Source organism: Rattus norvegicus, chromosome 18, assembly GCF_021556685.1.
Source record: "Rattus norvegicus strain SHRSP/BbbUtx chromosome 18, alternate assembly SHRSP_T2T, whole genome shotgun sequence".
Lineage (NCBI taxonomy): Eukaryota > Metazoa > Chordata > Mammalia > Rodentia > Muridae > Rattus > Rattus norvegicus.
Genome location: NC_141551.1, coordinates 49882296 through 49896413, shown reverse-complemented (window position 1 = coordinate 49896413; position 14118 = coordinate 49882296). Strand labels below are relative to the sequence as shown.

Here is a 14118-nt window from a genome sequence, read left to right as displayed (position 1 = left end):
TACACTAAAATACATAAGTCCTAAGCATTCATTTTCAGAATTTTGAAAATGCAAACACGTGTGTATATGCATCCTTTTGGGTTAGGGCACTATGGAAACTTTAATAATCGAAGCCTATCAAGATAGAACTGCATCATCCCACAGGTTTCCTTCTCTTAACCAATCACAGTGTCCGTACCCCACCATGACTTCATGGGATTTTCTTGCCCAACAGAATATGTTAGCTATTCTAGGCTTCTTATAAAGTACATCACACAGGGGCATTCTTCCATGCAAGATGTTTTTACTTAATGTTATGTCTTTGAAATTGATTCATGTTATTAAACACCTAGGTAGCTGCTCTGTTTTCTCAGTGTTTAATACAGAGAATCATAAGTTGGGCCAGCCAAGTATCAAAATCATTAGAATACTGTTTTGCAAGGCTATATGCCAGAAGCCTGAAATCAAGGTGTGGGGAGAATCCTTTTTCCATCTCCTGGATCCCAGTGTTCACCATCACCTTGGCATTGATTTGTACAGTTGCATCATGGACTACTCCCTGCTTTCTACTTCCTTTTAGCTCTATGTCTATTGTTTTGTTCAAATTTCTCCTTTTTTCTGCTTTGTTATTGCTGTTGGTGATGTTTGCTTGGTTTGTTGGTTTTGCTTAGTAATGGGTTTAAACTGAGGCCAAATTCCTACTTTTTATAGAGACGTCAGTTTTAATGGCTTAGGCGCTGCTCCGTAAGTGTTGGTCCTTACCGGCTGTAGAGTGCTAGCTTCGTCTCTGGCAGGCTGTTGACCTTTTGAGGTTCAACTAAATGTGTGTAAATTTTATCTGAAGCCCATTCATATTTTAATTCCATTTTCAATTTCTGGAATCAGGCAACTCACAAAATTCCTTAGATTCTTATTCTCAGAGCAGCTTCTCCCTTTGCCCCTCCACCTTCAAACCCTACAGTATTTGCAAGATGGCAAATGCTGGTGGGTTTGGGGACACACCTGTGTCATTTCTTTGAACTTTTCTTTCCAGAATCTTGGTCCCTCAAGCCTTGAAATTTATAGAATGTGGATAATTAAAATATCTGATGGGAATACAGCAAATGGGACACAGACTAAGTAACATTCTACTGCTATATAATTTGTAGATTATTCTTTAATATAACCTCTTTTTAAGTGATATTGTAGTAAGTATGCATATCTATGTTCACCATTAAATCATGCACAGACAGACAGACAAATAAGTACTGCTAAAAAGTCAGTCAAGTACATAAAATTGGATCGTAAATATGAACTATGAATATTTATTAACGTAATACATAATACCCCAAAGAAGAGAGGCATGGATGGATACTGGAACAAAAAATTGGTGGAAAACATAAAGAACAAATACCAATATAGTAGGATTACATGGAACTTAATAAAGCCATAATTACATTTAATATAAATGTTAAGCAGTTCATTTGAAATTATAATTGAATAAAAAGGAAGCCGCATCTACCTGTTGTTTATAAGAAGCATTCTATGACATCTCAACATACCGATAAATTAAATATAAGGTAGACAGTCATACACCATGCACGAATCTGGTAATAAAATGAAATATTCATCTACCCTCATCATAATCTATTCAAATGTGATGTATTCAACTGGGAGAAATTAAAACATGCATCCATAGGAAAACATAGATAATAATGTTCATAGAAAATCTCATCCTTCATAGCAAAATATGAAAACGATCAGAAGGTTTATTAACAGAAAAGTGGATAAAGAATTTGAATACTACCCCAAAATGAAAAGAATGAAATTTTGAAGACTTCTTATATGTTTTTTTCTTCATGGATCTGCATGCACCATAATCATGCTTGGAGTCTATGAAGAGGGAACCTGACGGTCTGGAATTGGACTAGCAGAAGGTTGTGAGCCATCGTATGGATGTTCAGACTGAACCTGGCTTCCCTGTACGAGCATCAAGTGCTCTTAACCACTGAACCATCTCGGCAACCCCAAAGTTGTGACGTCCCTTAGAATTAAACTTTATTACAAAGATAAAAATATTTCAATTAACTCACTTAATGACACATGATTGAAGTCTAAATATAAAATTAATCATTGAAACATTCTCTGATTATAGTAAAAGGAATAAGATTTTACATGTCACCTATCCCTGAATGTGTTTGTTTTTTTTTACAATAAATATCAGTTTGCATGAGAAGGTGATTGCACTTTAAATTTCTGTTTAGTCAAACAGAATGTGCAATGTACAATTCCGTGTAAAGGCACATACAAGAAAGCTGTACTCAATCTGAGAATATGATTGGATATTTGATTACCATTACTATTGTACTTAATATTAAGCTATATATCTTACCTACATAGAAGGTGTTTGAAATCACAGCCCACTGGTACATGTGTGACAACCTCTTTTCCAAGTGTTCTTATGCTTAACACTGTTTCAGTGTCATTAATTTTGGAAGAGAAAAATGCATAATTTTATGTCTGAATGCTTTTGATTCGACAAACTTCAGTGCTTGTGGCCTGAGCTTACATTTTTGAGTTTGAATGGTGATCTTCCAAATAAAAACTCTGTAAAATAAGAGCTACTGAGTGAGGATGTATGTTCACATCACTGTACTGCCTCAAGTTTCCACCAGGGACGCTCTGCCGATTCCCACCAGGGACGCTCTGCCGATTCCCACCAGGGACGCTCTGCCGATTCCCATCACCATTCAATGCTCTCCACCATTCAAGACAACTGGGAGCTTCAGTGTGAGCTGCTTTCTTGCTCTCCCCAAACTCAGCACCACTCTCCAGACTGGATACACCTTCCTGAAGTTTCCAGTGCTCTATAGAAAAATGTCAAGCTTTTTGACCTGTCAGAACCTCTGAAGAGTTGCTGACCTGTCCCTGTCCCTTTGATTTTGCTTCTTCTTCTCTGCCCCCGTTCTTGGCTTGAGAATAAGCACAGGATACTAGGCATGCTCAGAAAGTGCTCTAATATTAAGCTACACTCCCAGGTCACCCTAGCATTCTCTTACACACACACACACACACACACACACACACACACACACACACGCCAAAATCATTCTGGAACTCACATCTTTAGAGCACGGGTTTCACAAGACTACAAGACCAGATGTTCTACTATTCCCACCTCTGCTTAAATATGACTTCTTTAGCAAACAAACAAACCCCTAGAAGTCCCCTATTATGTGGCCCTTTTTCTTATCCACAGTTAATCTTTTAAAAAACAGTTGCAACTGGTATATATTAATACCCATGATTCCTGGGTACCCTGTGTACTCTGGGTCATGTAGATAGTAACCCAGTTTATGATACCACCTCCTGTTTAGTTCCCAGTACAGAGCCTGACACACAGAAGGTGTTCCCAAAATATTGTTGGAAAACAAAATCTGAGACTGTGATGAGCCCCAAAGAATTTATTGGAGCCGTAATGTTTTCTATTTTCATTGCTTGGGTGATTTCTTGGGAGGAAAACCTGTATTAAGAACAGAGAAAAGAGCTGAAGTCTTCATACAGAGACAAGCAAGCATCAATCACTTAACTGAATTGCTTAAGAAAGCAATGGCAGGAGCAGGATGTGTTCAGGTTATGAATACTTTAATTTCAATGACTGCAGGAGGAAGTTACTTCTTTATCTCTTCCATTAACATTTGGACCTGCATTTATGCATTAATCGTAAATAAGTAATAATTTACCAATATGGCAAGATACCCATGTTTATAAGTCTTTGGGGATAAGACCACTCTCTCAGATAGAGTATGTTTCATAGTAATTCATAGGAAACAAAAACTCTTCGTTTTCAAATGTTAAACATGCTGATATAGCGGTACATTTCACTTAAAACAAAAATATGGCATTTCCTTACAAAAATCTAAGCTAAATATATATAAAAATGTAGATGAGTGAAAATCTGGATTTCTGAGCTAAATCTTGAAAGAGCCAGAATTATAAAAATCTGAAATAGATTCTCTATTATGTGGCACCATAATATCCATGTTCAGCACAGTGATCCTGAATAAAACCCTTTCCCCTTTCAATGCTCCTAAGAAGCATTTAAGCGCTGAGGTATTACAGTTTTTCATTATGACTTATCGTGGGACTCGGATATGAGTGGACACGATAGTCTGTCAAGTTAGGGGGACGTGCTCTATCTGATAAGTGATTGAACCCACATTCATCCGTCCTGTTCCTTGGAATTGATGGGGACCGCAAAAAAAAAAAAAAAAAAAGAAAAAAAGAAAAAAAAAAAAAAAGACAACCCCTTCGCCTTCCAAAGCCATCTACAGCACATAAACGCTGCAGCTAGTGAGTTAAAACAAAACAAAACAAAACAAAACAAAACAAAACAAAACAAAAAAAACCCCAAAAAACAAAAAAACCGAAAAACCCACCAAGCATCGCATTACACCAGGGCCCCGCCTCCTTTTCTCCGTGGTATCATTTGAAGTCTGCTTTTTAAAACAGAAGTTGAACAAATGAATCCTTCTGTCCTCACTTTCAGTTGTCAGCAGTGTTTCAGCGTGAGATGAAATGAATTGCCAAGCCCTTTCATCTTCTATAATCAGCTCTGCACAGCTGAGTACACCCACAGCCCCGCAGCCGCCTCTGCCAGCTTGTCTTCTATGCGGAACAGGAAGCCTTTGTTAGCGCCACGTTTCCAGTGCTCTACCCGGGACAGGGTTTATTTTGCTTCCCTCCTTCCTATGAGCTCCTATGAGTCTTCCACCTCCAACCCCTGCATGTGCATCTAAAGTATCTGATTTCCTGTAGAAAATAAGAGTTTAAGGGATAACATTATAAAAGATAATATGCCTCACGTGGGGTCTCCTCGCCGGTGTCACAATAATCATCACCTCAGTCAGATACGCGTCCACAAGATCTTTAAGTTGAAAACGTCTCAAGTCTCAAACCACACCCCTCTCATGACAGAGCACTTCAGTTATAAACGAGGAAGGCAAGTTGGGGGTATCCGCAAAGGTCACACACCACTTCAATCCATAACATATACCACCTAGTGCATAAGTTTTGGACTCTATTAGAGGACAGAGGCAGAGCATGACCGGTTGACATAGAGCAGGAAAGCCTGCTGTTTAGCGCAGAGCTCTGTTGTTAACTGTTCTACCCCAACCATTGATTCCTTCAGACTAATTCTCATTTAGTCCTTATCTATCATGGGCATCAATTTCTCTCCTTTTTTTTTTTATCATCCTCTTCTGTCTCCTCAGACCTCCAATCCTCACGACTACAAAGGCTTGCTGAAGAGGTGCTAAACGGTGAACAGTGTTCAGTACGTCCTACATGTACTAATTCAATAATTTCATGCAAACTATTATAAATTAAGTACAATTCATTGTTGCTAGGTAGCCCAGGCTGGCCTTGAACTGACAAGCCTCTTGTCTCGGCCTCCTGAGTGCTGGAGTTATAAACATGTATCACTACTTCCGGCTTTTTAGTCAATATCTCCATTTCCCAGATACAGAAATCAAAGCTGATTGGTTGATGTAGCGTCACATGAGTAAGCGGGAGAAGGAAAAGCCGTGTCTGGGCACCGTGTCTCCGGGTTTTGTCTTCATATCCTCGGCAGAGTACAGCTTTCCAGGTAAGAATGCTTCTTCTCACACAGTCCTCTCCACGCAGAAGTTAGTTCATCACTGGACACGTGTTGGGAGAGAAGAAAGTAGGGACAAGCCGAGAGGGGCATGGTAAGACTTCCAGGATATCAGGGAGACAGTGTTCCTATGATTCACAGAAGGGGAACCCTGTTGAGTTCAGGTAAACCTGCCCCAGAATCCAATTTATCTCAATAGAGTTTTGAAAGTTTTAAGTTATTATTGTGTTACTCTATGTGTGTGGATGTTTTACTTGTACGGATGTCTGTGTACCACATTTGTACCTGGTGCCTAGAGAGGCTACAATAGGGTGTCAGGTTTACTGGGACTGGACCTATGGATAGTTGTAAACCACGTGGGTGCTGGGAATTGAACCCGGGTCTTCTGGAAGAGCAGCCAGTGCTCTTAACTTCTGAGCCATCTCTCCACCCCCTTATTATTTTTAATGTAAGCCTATAACTTCTCTTTGTTTACTCAAGCCAGCTACGTTTGGATTCATGCCACGGAGAGAGACAAAGTTAGTATTAGAGGGGAAAAAGCAAATTTAAACAATTGCAAAGCCACACAGAAGCCCCTCTTCCACCCGTGCAAAGGCAATTATCATTGTAAAACTGATAGTGTAATTTAAAAAGCCACTGGCTTCCCAAAAATTAAAAAATAACAGCTTTGGGGCTGGGGATTTAGCTCAGTGGTAGAGCACTTACCTAGGAAGCGCAAGACCCTGGGTTCGGTCCCCAGCTCCGAAAAAAAGAACCAAAAAAAAAAATAATAACAGCTTTTTTTAATATGATGAAAAGATATGTTGGCCTAGAAACATATATGGATCTTTTAAATTTGAACACATCAATTCAAATTTCATCTCAGGCAGGAAGGAGCAAGAAATGAATTATTGTTTTCCAGCCACTTTCTGGTGAGAGGGATCAACAGTACTTGAAAACCAATTACAACCACAACAGACTAGAGAAGGCAATTCCCAAAGCTCTTCTGCTCTGGAGGGGCCGCTGGACTTCAGGTGAGAAGTTATTTCTCCTTAAGCTGTTATTCAAATCAATCCCTTCTTTAAGACCAAATTCTCCCAATTCAGAAAGCAACAAGAATCACACATCCATGCTGCACGAATGGTTGGTACGAGTCTGAAGTCTAAAATATGCATCTCACATCACTTCCTTTTAGCAGTAAGCCAGCTGGGACTGTGGGAAGGACCACATTCCATTTCCTTGCCTGACATGCAGAGCTGCCTCATTTTAAGAGAGGGGATAATGTGGTTCTCATCCTGAAAGCCCTACACCAAGGCTGTCATAGTAAATCAGTGAATAGATTAGGCATTTCTATGTGAAGCCTTTTAAAGGACATTTGTGTGAGGTGTTTTCTTTAAGCTTATTTTGTCCTTTGAGATGGAATAACATTCCCATTTTTCAGATGAGAACACTGAGGTGTAGAGCTATGTTACTTAGGTATGGAGTCAGCAAAACGAATGTCTTAGGTATTCTGTTTACCTTTGCCCATTCTCCTTAATCTTCTGGGGTGCGCCCACTAAATTCTGGGTGCCTGACTTAAAGTTATTGAATTTACTTGTGACCCAGCTTGCAAGAAAAGAGACCTTATATGTGATAAAGAAGTACACTATAACTCCAGGCTGTAAGAAGCAGCCACTTAAAATCACGCAATCTCCTGTGGCATTGATTATGCCCAGATAACCTGAGGCTACAGAATTAGTTTGTTGCCAACATAAATAATAAAATATTTATTATGAAAATGAATATGTTTAGAATGTTTAAATATTTAGAAGGTGTAACACCAGGCTGGCCACAGTAGCTCAGTTCTTTGGTACAGACTTCATATGTCAGTTTACAGCTTGAAAACATCCTAACAGCTAATAACCTTGCTCCCTAGATCCTGGCACTTTTCAGATTTTTGAAATTATAGCCAAAGACACCATTAATCATTCCTAAATTACAAACTGCTCACTGCTGACCTCCAAGTTGTCAGGCTGATATTTACATTTGGGAAAAAGAATAAATACTTCCCCGGAGGCTTATCCTTACACAGCAGGTATGCATGGTACACTTGTGTATGCATTGGACACAGACTGCTGCATGATAAAAATTAAATCAACCATTACTACATGGTATATATCTAAGTGGGGCTAGATCTGTGTGCTTAGATAATCTGGGAGAAATTGTAAAGCAGACCAAAATAATGGCAGGATTCAATCGTCTCCCTGAATAGATAGATAAGCAACAATTTAAAATACTGTTTCTTTTATTTTTAAATATTATATATATTGAGAGACAGATTTCCAATTATGCATTCCTGACAGTAAAATGTGTAGGCTGTGTAGGCTGATAAACCCTGGAATGAATCTCTATCTTGACTTGGACTTTCCTATCGAAAATATAATAAAATAAAACAAAGTGGAAAACCTCCAAAGCTGGGATGTAGAAAGGTATTGTCGCTCCTCCGTGTAAATGTGTGAGAAAATGCCCTGAGCTCTCAGGATAGAGAGGGGATGTCATCAAATTTGCCTTCCTCGGGCATTTGTATCTGCCCACATGGCTGTGCAGGAAGCATAGGCTGGCCTCAGTTTATGCAGGAATTGGGCCACTCTGATATCTTCTGAGGTTATTTCTACAACTTTGAAAACCAGACTAAATACATGTATTTTTATCTGGCTAAATCTATGTACTTGGAAAACCTCACGACCACTTTTATGGCTCCTTTAAATTTAGTAGACTAAACACTACCAATGCCAGTTCCCTGCAAGTTGCTCTGCTCCATGCTCTAAAGACTCAAAGGCGCTCGGACACTGATTTTCTGGCTTGGGACTTTAACCGTGGCATGCTCAATCCTGAAACTTGAACTTTCACAAAGGAGGTGAAAAGTCTGTCAGTAACAAGGCTCAATTTTCCTGGTTATCTGGGAAGGGAACCTTATAGTTTTGTCCACAGTTCCACTGGCCACAGTAGAAGATAAACCAAAGACACAAGAAGCTGCTGTGAGTGGAGCGGCCTACCACAAACAGGGCGGCAGTGGTGTACACTGTCTCTCGCTACATCCAGGTAGAAAAGCTACAGCATTCAAATCTTAATTCTACATAAACATCACTATGGTGTGTCTTGAAAATATATAGATTGCCGTCATAGAAAATCCTATGGGGGAAGAAACAGAGATGTGTGTCCATAGCCTTTATAATTTCCACACATGGTTCAGGAGGACTGATCAGTACTTAGTGGGAGGAGTTAAACACAGCCCCTTATGATGAAGCAGCTTTCCATTTGAAGGTGTTTTCAATTAAATTAGTATGATCAGAAAAGAACATGGTGGATTTTTTTTTTTTTTGGTAATTCTTAATATAGTTCTAAATAACAGTTGAGAAAAACACTTACATATCCACAGTTTCCCGTGACTTGTCCTTTCTGTGACTCTCTGAACCGACCTTTGTAGATTTCCAGCAGACGGTGGGCCACACTCTCAAGATTCGCATTTCTTAGCTGTCTTTGAATTATGGCAGCATGCCTAGAAGCTGGTACTTCACAACCACAGAAATGTATCTGCTTGCAATATCACAAGTGAAATATCTCAGGCAGCCAGCTTCCACTTGACTGCCTGGCACTGGATGAAAGTTTCCCATCCGTGCTGGAGACCTGCATTCAAAGGCAGGAGCCACTTCCACACTCACAGTCATTCCACTTACCTAAAAATAACAGTGGAAGAATGCAGGATGCTGTGGGCTCCCGGCGGCGTGTCCTTTGTTGACACTTGGTCTTGCTTGTGCCCCCCAGCCTGTCTGGAGTCCTTGGAGATATTTTGAAGAGCCTCTGACGACTGTAATGTAATTAGAGAGAAGTCTAAAAATAAAAGGTGCTAAAAAAACAAAACAAAACAAATACGGAAGTGATTGAACCTAACAGAAGCTGTATTTGTTCAAAATTAAAACAATGGAGTAAGTGAACAAATGTAAAAAAAAATGAGAAATTTATAGTTATTTAGTACTTTTCACTGTATGTTCTTCTAAAAAAATTTTTTTGTTTTTAAAAAAAGTGCCCTCCTAGGGTAATGGATATAAAGTCATCTGTACAAATTAATAATTTGATAAACTACAGCACAAGTATACACGACTGTCATATGCACATACTCACCATCTCCACAAGCCACGTCTTTTTATCTTCCCCTCTGATCTATGTCCGCCTTTTCTCTACTTCTCCAGCAACCAGCAACCTGCTTTCTGACTGAGCACTTTACTCTATAGTTCCTAAAAATGCTGTATCACAGAATAAAGTGCATAGACCTTTTGGAGGACAGGCTTAGCTTCTTTCGCTCAGCGCAATTGTGTTGAGATTTATCTGTGTCGTATCCATTTCTAGTTTCTTCATTTGCGTAGCTGTCCAGGGCCATCAGCACTATTTCTCCTGCACCTACCTACAGATGCCTCCTTAATGTTTCCAGGATTCAGGGAGGCAGGTGTAAAGTCGTTCAACCAAATTTCATGTTAAACATCTACTTCAGCCATGTTCTTTCAGCATTCATTCTCGAGTATCTATATACATAGCTATTTGCACATACCAGTCCTTTGGTGGCCATGTAGCTTGTAAATATTGTCTCCCATTTTTAGCTTTTGTTCCAAAATATCTCTGTGTACTTAGCACTTTTTGTGAACCATTTCAAATTCTAAAAACGAGTTTATCATTTTTATGAGTCATGTTTTCAGTTGTTAAACTCTTTACGTTTTAAGACTTCTGAGCTATAAATCCAGAACATTTTCTTACAGTTTTTTTTAAAGTTTAACCACTTTCCATGTTGTATTTTACTTAATTTTTGAATGATCTGTGAGATGTAGACTGATCACTCTTTGTACTTTGCTTGCAGACACCTTACTACCCTGGCACTATGCTAGGAAGTCTATCCTTCTTCTGAATTACTTTTGTACTTTTTAAAAAAAAGATCAGTTGTGGAAATTTATGTGAGCTTATTTATGGATTCTTATTATGGATTCTGCCCATTGACCTACCATGACTATCTCTCTCTTGACAAATATCATTTAATTGTTGTTGCTATAGAAATCAAGCAGAATCCCTTGTGCTTTATTGTATTTTTCCAATGGTTTTAGCTATTATAAATAATTTGCTTCTCTCTATGAATCATAAGACCCTTTCGTATCTATACAAAATATTACTGATTTTTAGAGAAATTTGTGGGTCAATTTAAAAAGCATATACTTTGTTTAGTTTACATGCAAATGCTCTGGTTGCCTGCTTTTTTTGTGTGTCTTCATGTTTATTGCTATGTTACACAAGCATAATTGATTTCTGCATCTTTATCTTGAGACCTTGTTAGTTCTTGAAGTTTTACTTTGATTTTGTAGACTCTTAAATGTCATCTATGTAGGTAGTTCTATCATCTATAATCACAGGCAGGTTTATTTCTTCCACCCTACTCCATACATTTATTGCCTCTTCTCACTCCCTTACACTAGCTAGTTTCTAACCTAGTGTTCAGACTAGTAAAAGAAGACACGTGTCTCTGAGATTGAGGAGAACAACCAACTTTAACAGTTGAGTACAGTATTAGCTCTAGGTATCTATAGATGTCCTTAGCCAAGTGAGGAAGATCTCTATTTCCATTTTGCTAAATAACTGTAAAAATAATAGTGACTGTTAGCCTGTTTAATATGACAGATTATGTTAAATGATTGAATTTTGAACATTCAATCAGCCATGTATGACAGGAAAAACCTCTGCCTAGTCATGGTTTGTATTTCCCCCTTGCTTCTGAATTCTACTAGCAGAAAAGTATTAAGAATTGTTTTTTGCTTCTTTCTGGCCCACACCCCCACCTACAATTATGGATCGGCACACTGATCTCCATACCATAGCTTTGCCTACTTCCCAGGAAAACTGCTCTAACCTGGGACACACAGGTGAGACACCCACCACCCGAACCCTGTGACCACAGGCATCCCAGAAAGCCCAGCATCCTTGAGTTCTGCCATGCCATCTCTTCCTTCTGGCCTATATGTTCATCTGCAGTCTTGAATGGGCAAATTGATCCCCACCTCACAGCTCTGCCTGCATCCTGGGAGGTCTGTAGCTATCTGGGACAATCAGTACCAGAAGCTTATTACTCCCAGGGACTACCAGGCCAGCCAACACTGGAAATGACCAGATGTCAAAAAGCCAGTGCAAGATCATAATTAAGAGAAGCCAGTGCAATATGGAACCATCAGAAACCAGCTCTCCTACTACAGCAATGCTGGATATCCTAACACACCTGAAAAGCCTTAAATCTCATTTCATGAAGAGGTCTTTAAAGAGGATATAAATAAATCTCTTAAAGAAACACAGGAAAACTCAAACAGGTAGAAGCCCTTAATGAGGAATCAAATACATCCCTTAAAGAAATACAGGAAAATACAACCAAGCAGGTAAAAGAAATGAACAAAACATTCTAAAACCTAAAAAGAAATAGACACAATAAAGAAAGCACAAAATGGAGGCAACCCTGGAGAGGGAAAAACCTAAGAAAGAGAACAAGAACTACAGATGTAAGCATCATCAACAGAGTACCAGAGACGGAAGAGTGACTCTCAGGCATAGATGATACCATAGAATAAATTGATACATCAAGGGGTTGGGGATTTAGCTCAGTGGTAGAGCGCTTGCCTAGGAAGCGCAAGGCCCTGGGTTCGGTCCTCAGCTCCGAAAAAAAGAACCAAAAAAAAAATTGATACATCAATCAAAAAAATGTCAAACGTAAAATCTTTCTACTCAAGACATAGGAAATTTAGGACAGTATGGAAAAAAATTAGAAACAGAATAAGGTGAAAATTCCTAGTCCAGAGGGCCAGAAAATATCTTCAACAAACCCAAAATACAAGCTGGAGTAGTCATTCTAATAACTAACAAAATAGATTTTCAACCAAATGTTATGAAAAGAGATAGGGAAGGATACTTCATACTTACCAAAGGATGATGTCTCAATTCGGAACATCTAGACCCCAGATGCAAAGGCATACACATTCATCAAAGAAACTTTACTAAAGCTCAAACATACATTGAACCCCAAAAATAATAGTGGGTGACTTCAACACCCCACTCCACAATGGACAAGCCATTGAAAGAGAAAATAGAGAAACAGTGAATCTAACAGATGTTATTAACTAAATGGTTTTAACAAATATCTACAGAACCTTTCCCCCCACCAACAAAAATCTTGATTAAATGGAAATAGAAGCAGTCATTAAAAATCTAAGACCAAAAAGCCCAAGACCAGATGGGTTTAGTGCAGAATTCTATCAGATCTTCAAAGAAGAACTAATACCAATATGCTTCAAACTATTCCACTAAATAGAAACAGAACACTAGCCAATTCATTCTATGAAGCCAAGATTATGTTCATACCTAAACTACACAAAGATCCAACAAAGAAAGAGAACTTCAGACCAATTTCACTTATGAATATTGATGCAAAAATATTCAATAAAATTCTTGCAAACTAAATCCAAGAACACATCAAAATGATCATCCATCATGACCAAGTAGGCTTCATCCCAGGGATGCAGGTATGGTTCAATATATGGAAATCCACCAACGTAATCCACCATATAAACTAAATTAAAAAACCCACATGATCATCTTATTAGATAATGAAAAAGCATTTGACAATTTTCAACACCCTTCATGATAAAAGTCTTGGAAAGATCAGGAATAAAAGGCCCATACCTAAACATAGTAAAAGCAATATACAGTAAACTAAATAGAGAGAAACTTTAAGCAATCTCACTAAAATCAGGGACTAGACAAGGCTACCCACGCTCTTCCTACCTATTTAATATAGTATGCAAAGACCTAGCCAAAGCAATTAGGCAACAAAAGGTCAAAGGGATGCAAATTGGAAAGAAAGAAGCCAAAAATATCACTATTTGTAGATGATATGACAGTATACTTAAGTGACCCAAAAAATTTCACCAGAGAACTCTTACAGCTGATAAACAACTTCAGCAAAGTGGCTGCATATAAAATTAACTCAAACAAATCAATAACCTTCCTCTACTCAAAGGATAAACAGGCTGAGAAAGAAATTAGGGAAATGACACCCTTCATAATAGTCACAAACAATATAAAATACCTTGGTGTGACTCTAACCAAGCAAGTGAAAGTTCTGTATGACAAGAATTTTCAGTCTAATTTCTAAAGAAAGAAATCAAAGATTATCTCAGAAGATGGAAAGATCTCCAATGCTTATGGATTGGCAGGATTAATGCTATAAAAATTGCTGAAAGCATTCTACAGATTCAATGCAATACCCATGAAAATTCCAACTCAATTCTTCATAGAGTTAGAAAGAGCAATTTCCAAATTCATTTAGAATAACCAAAACCCCAGGATAGTGGCAAATATTCTCAACAATAAAAGAACTTCTAGGGAAATCACCATCCCTGACCTCAAGCTGTATTGTAAAGCAATCATGATAAAAACTCCATGGTATTGGTACAAAGACAGGCAGG

The 14118-nt window shown here is 38.5% G+C and overlaps 1 protein-coding gene and 1 long non-coding RNA gene across 4 annotated transcripts in view; one reads left to right on the top strand and one right to left on the bottom strand.

The window, feature by feature from the left end:
* Positions 1-1260: 1260 nt before the first annotated feature.
* Positions 1261-14118, bottom strand: part of LOC147999795 (uncharacterized) — a 33350-nt gene continuing 20492 nt past the window's right edge. The window contains exons 3-4 of one of the 3 annotated variants that reach the window (XR_015642546.1): positions 9002-9440; positions 1261-5657 (exon numbers count right to left, since the gene is read on the bottom strand). Coding sequence is in view for 1 of the 3 variants with exons in the window: in XM_087593621.1 (XP_087449747.1) it covers positions 5576-5657; positions 9310-9440 (213 nt within the window). In the remaining 2 variants the exon portion in view is untranslated. The remainder of the gene's footprint in view (positions 5658-9001; positions 9441-14118) is intronic. The other 2 variants (XR_015642545.1, XM_087593621.1) reach the window with 2 other exon arrangements.
* LOC147999794 (uncharacterized) overlaps positions 5341-14118 on the top strand; it is a 32781-nt gene continuing 24003 nt past the window's right edge. Inside the window, exons 1-2 of the long non-coding RNA XR_015642548.1 lie at positions 5341-5605; positions 6516-6627. This is a non-coding gene — a long non-coding RNA (uncharacterized LOC147999794). The remainder of the gene's footprint in view (positions 5606-6515; positions 6628-14118) is intronic.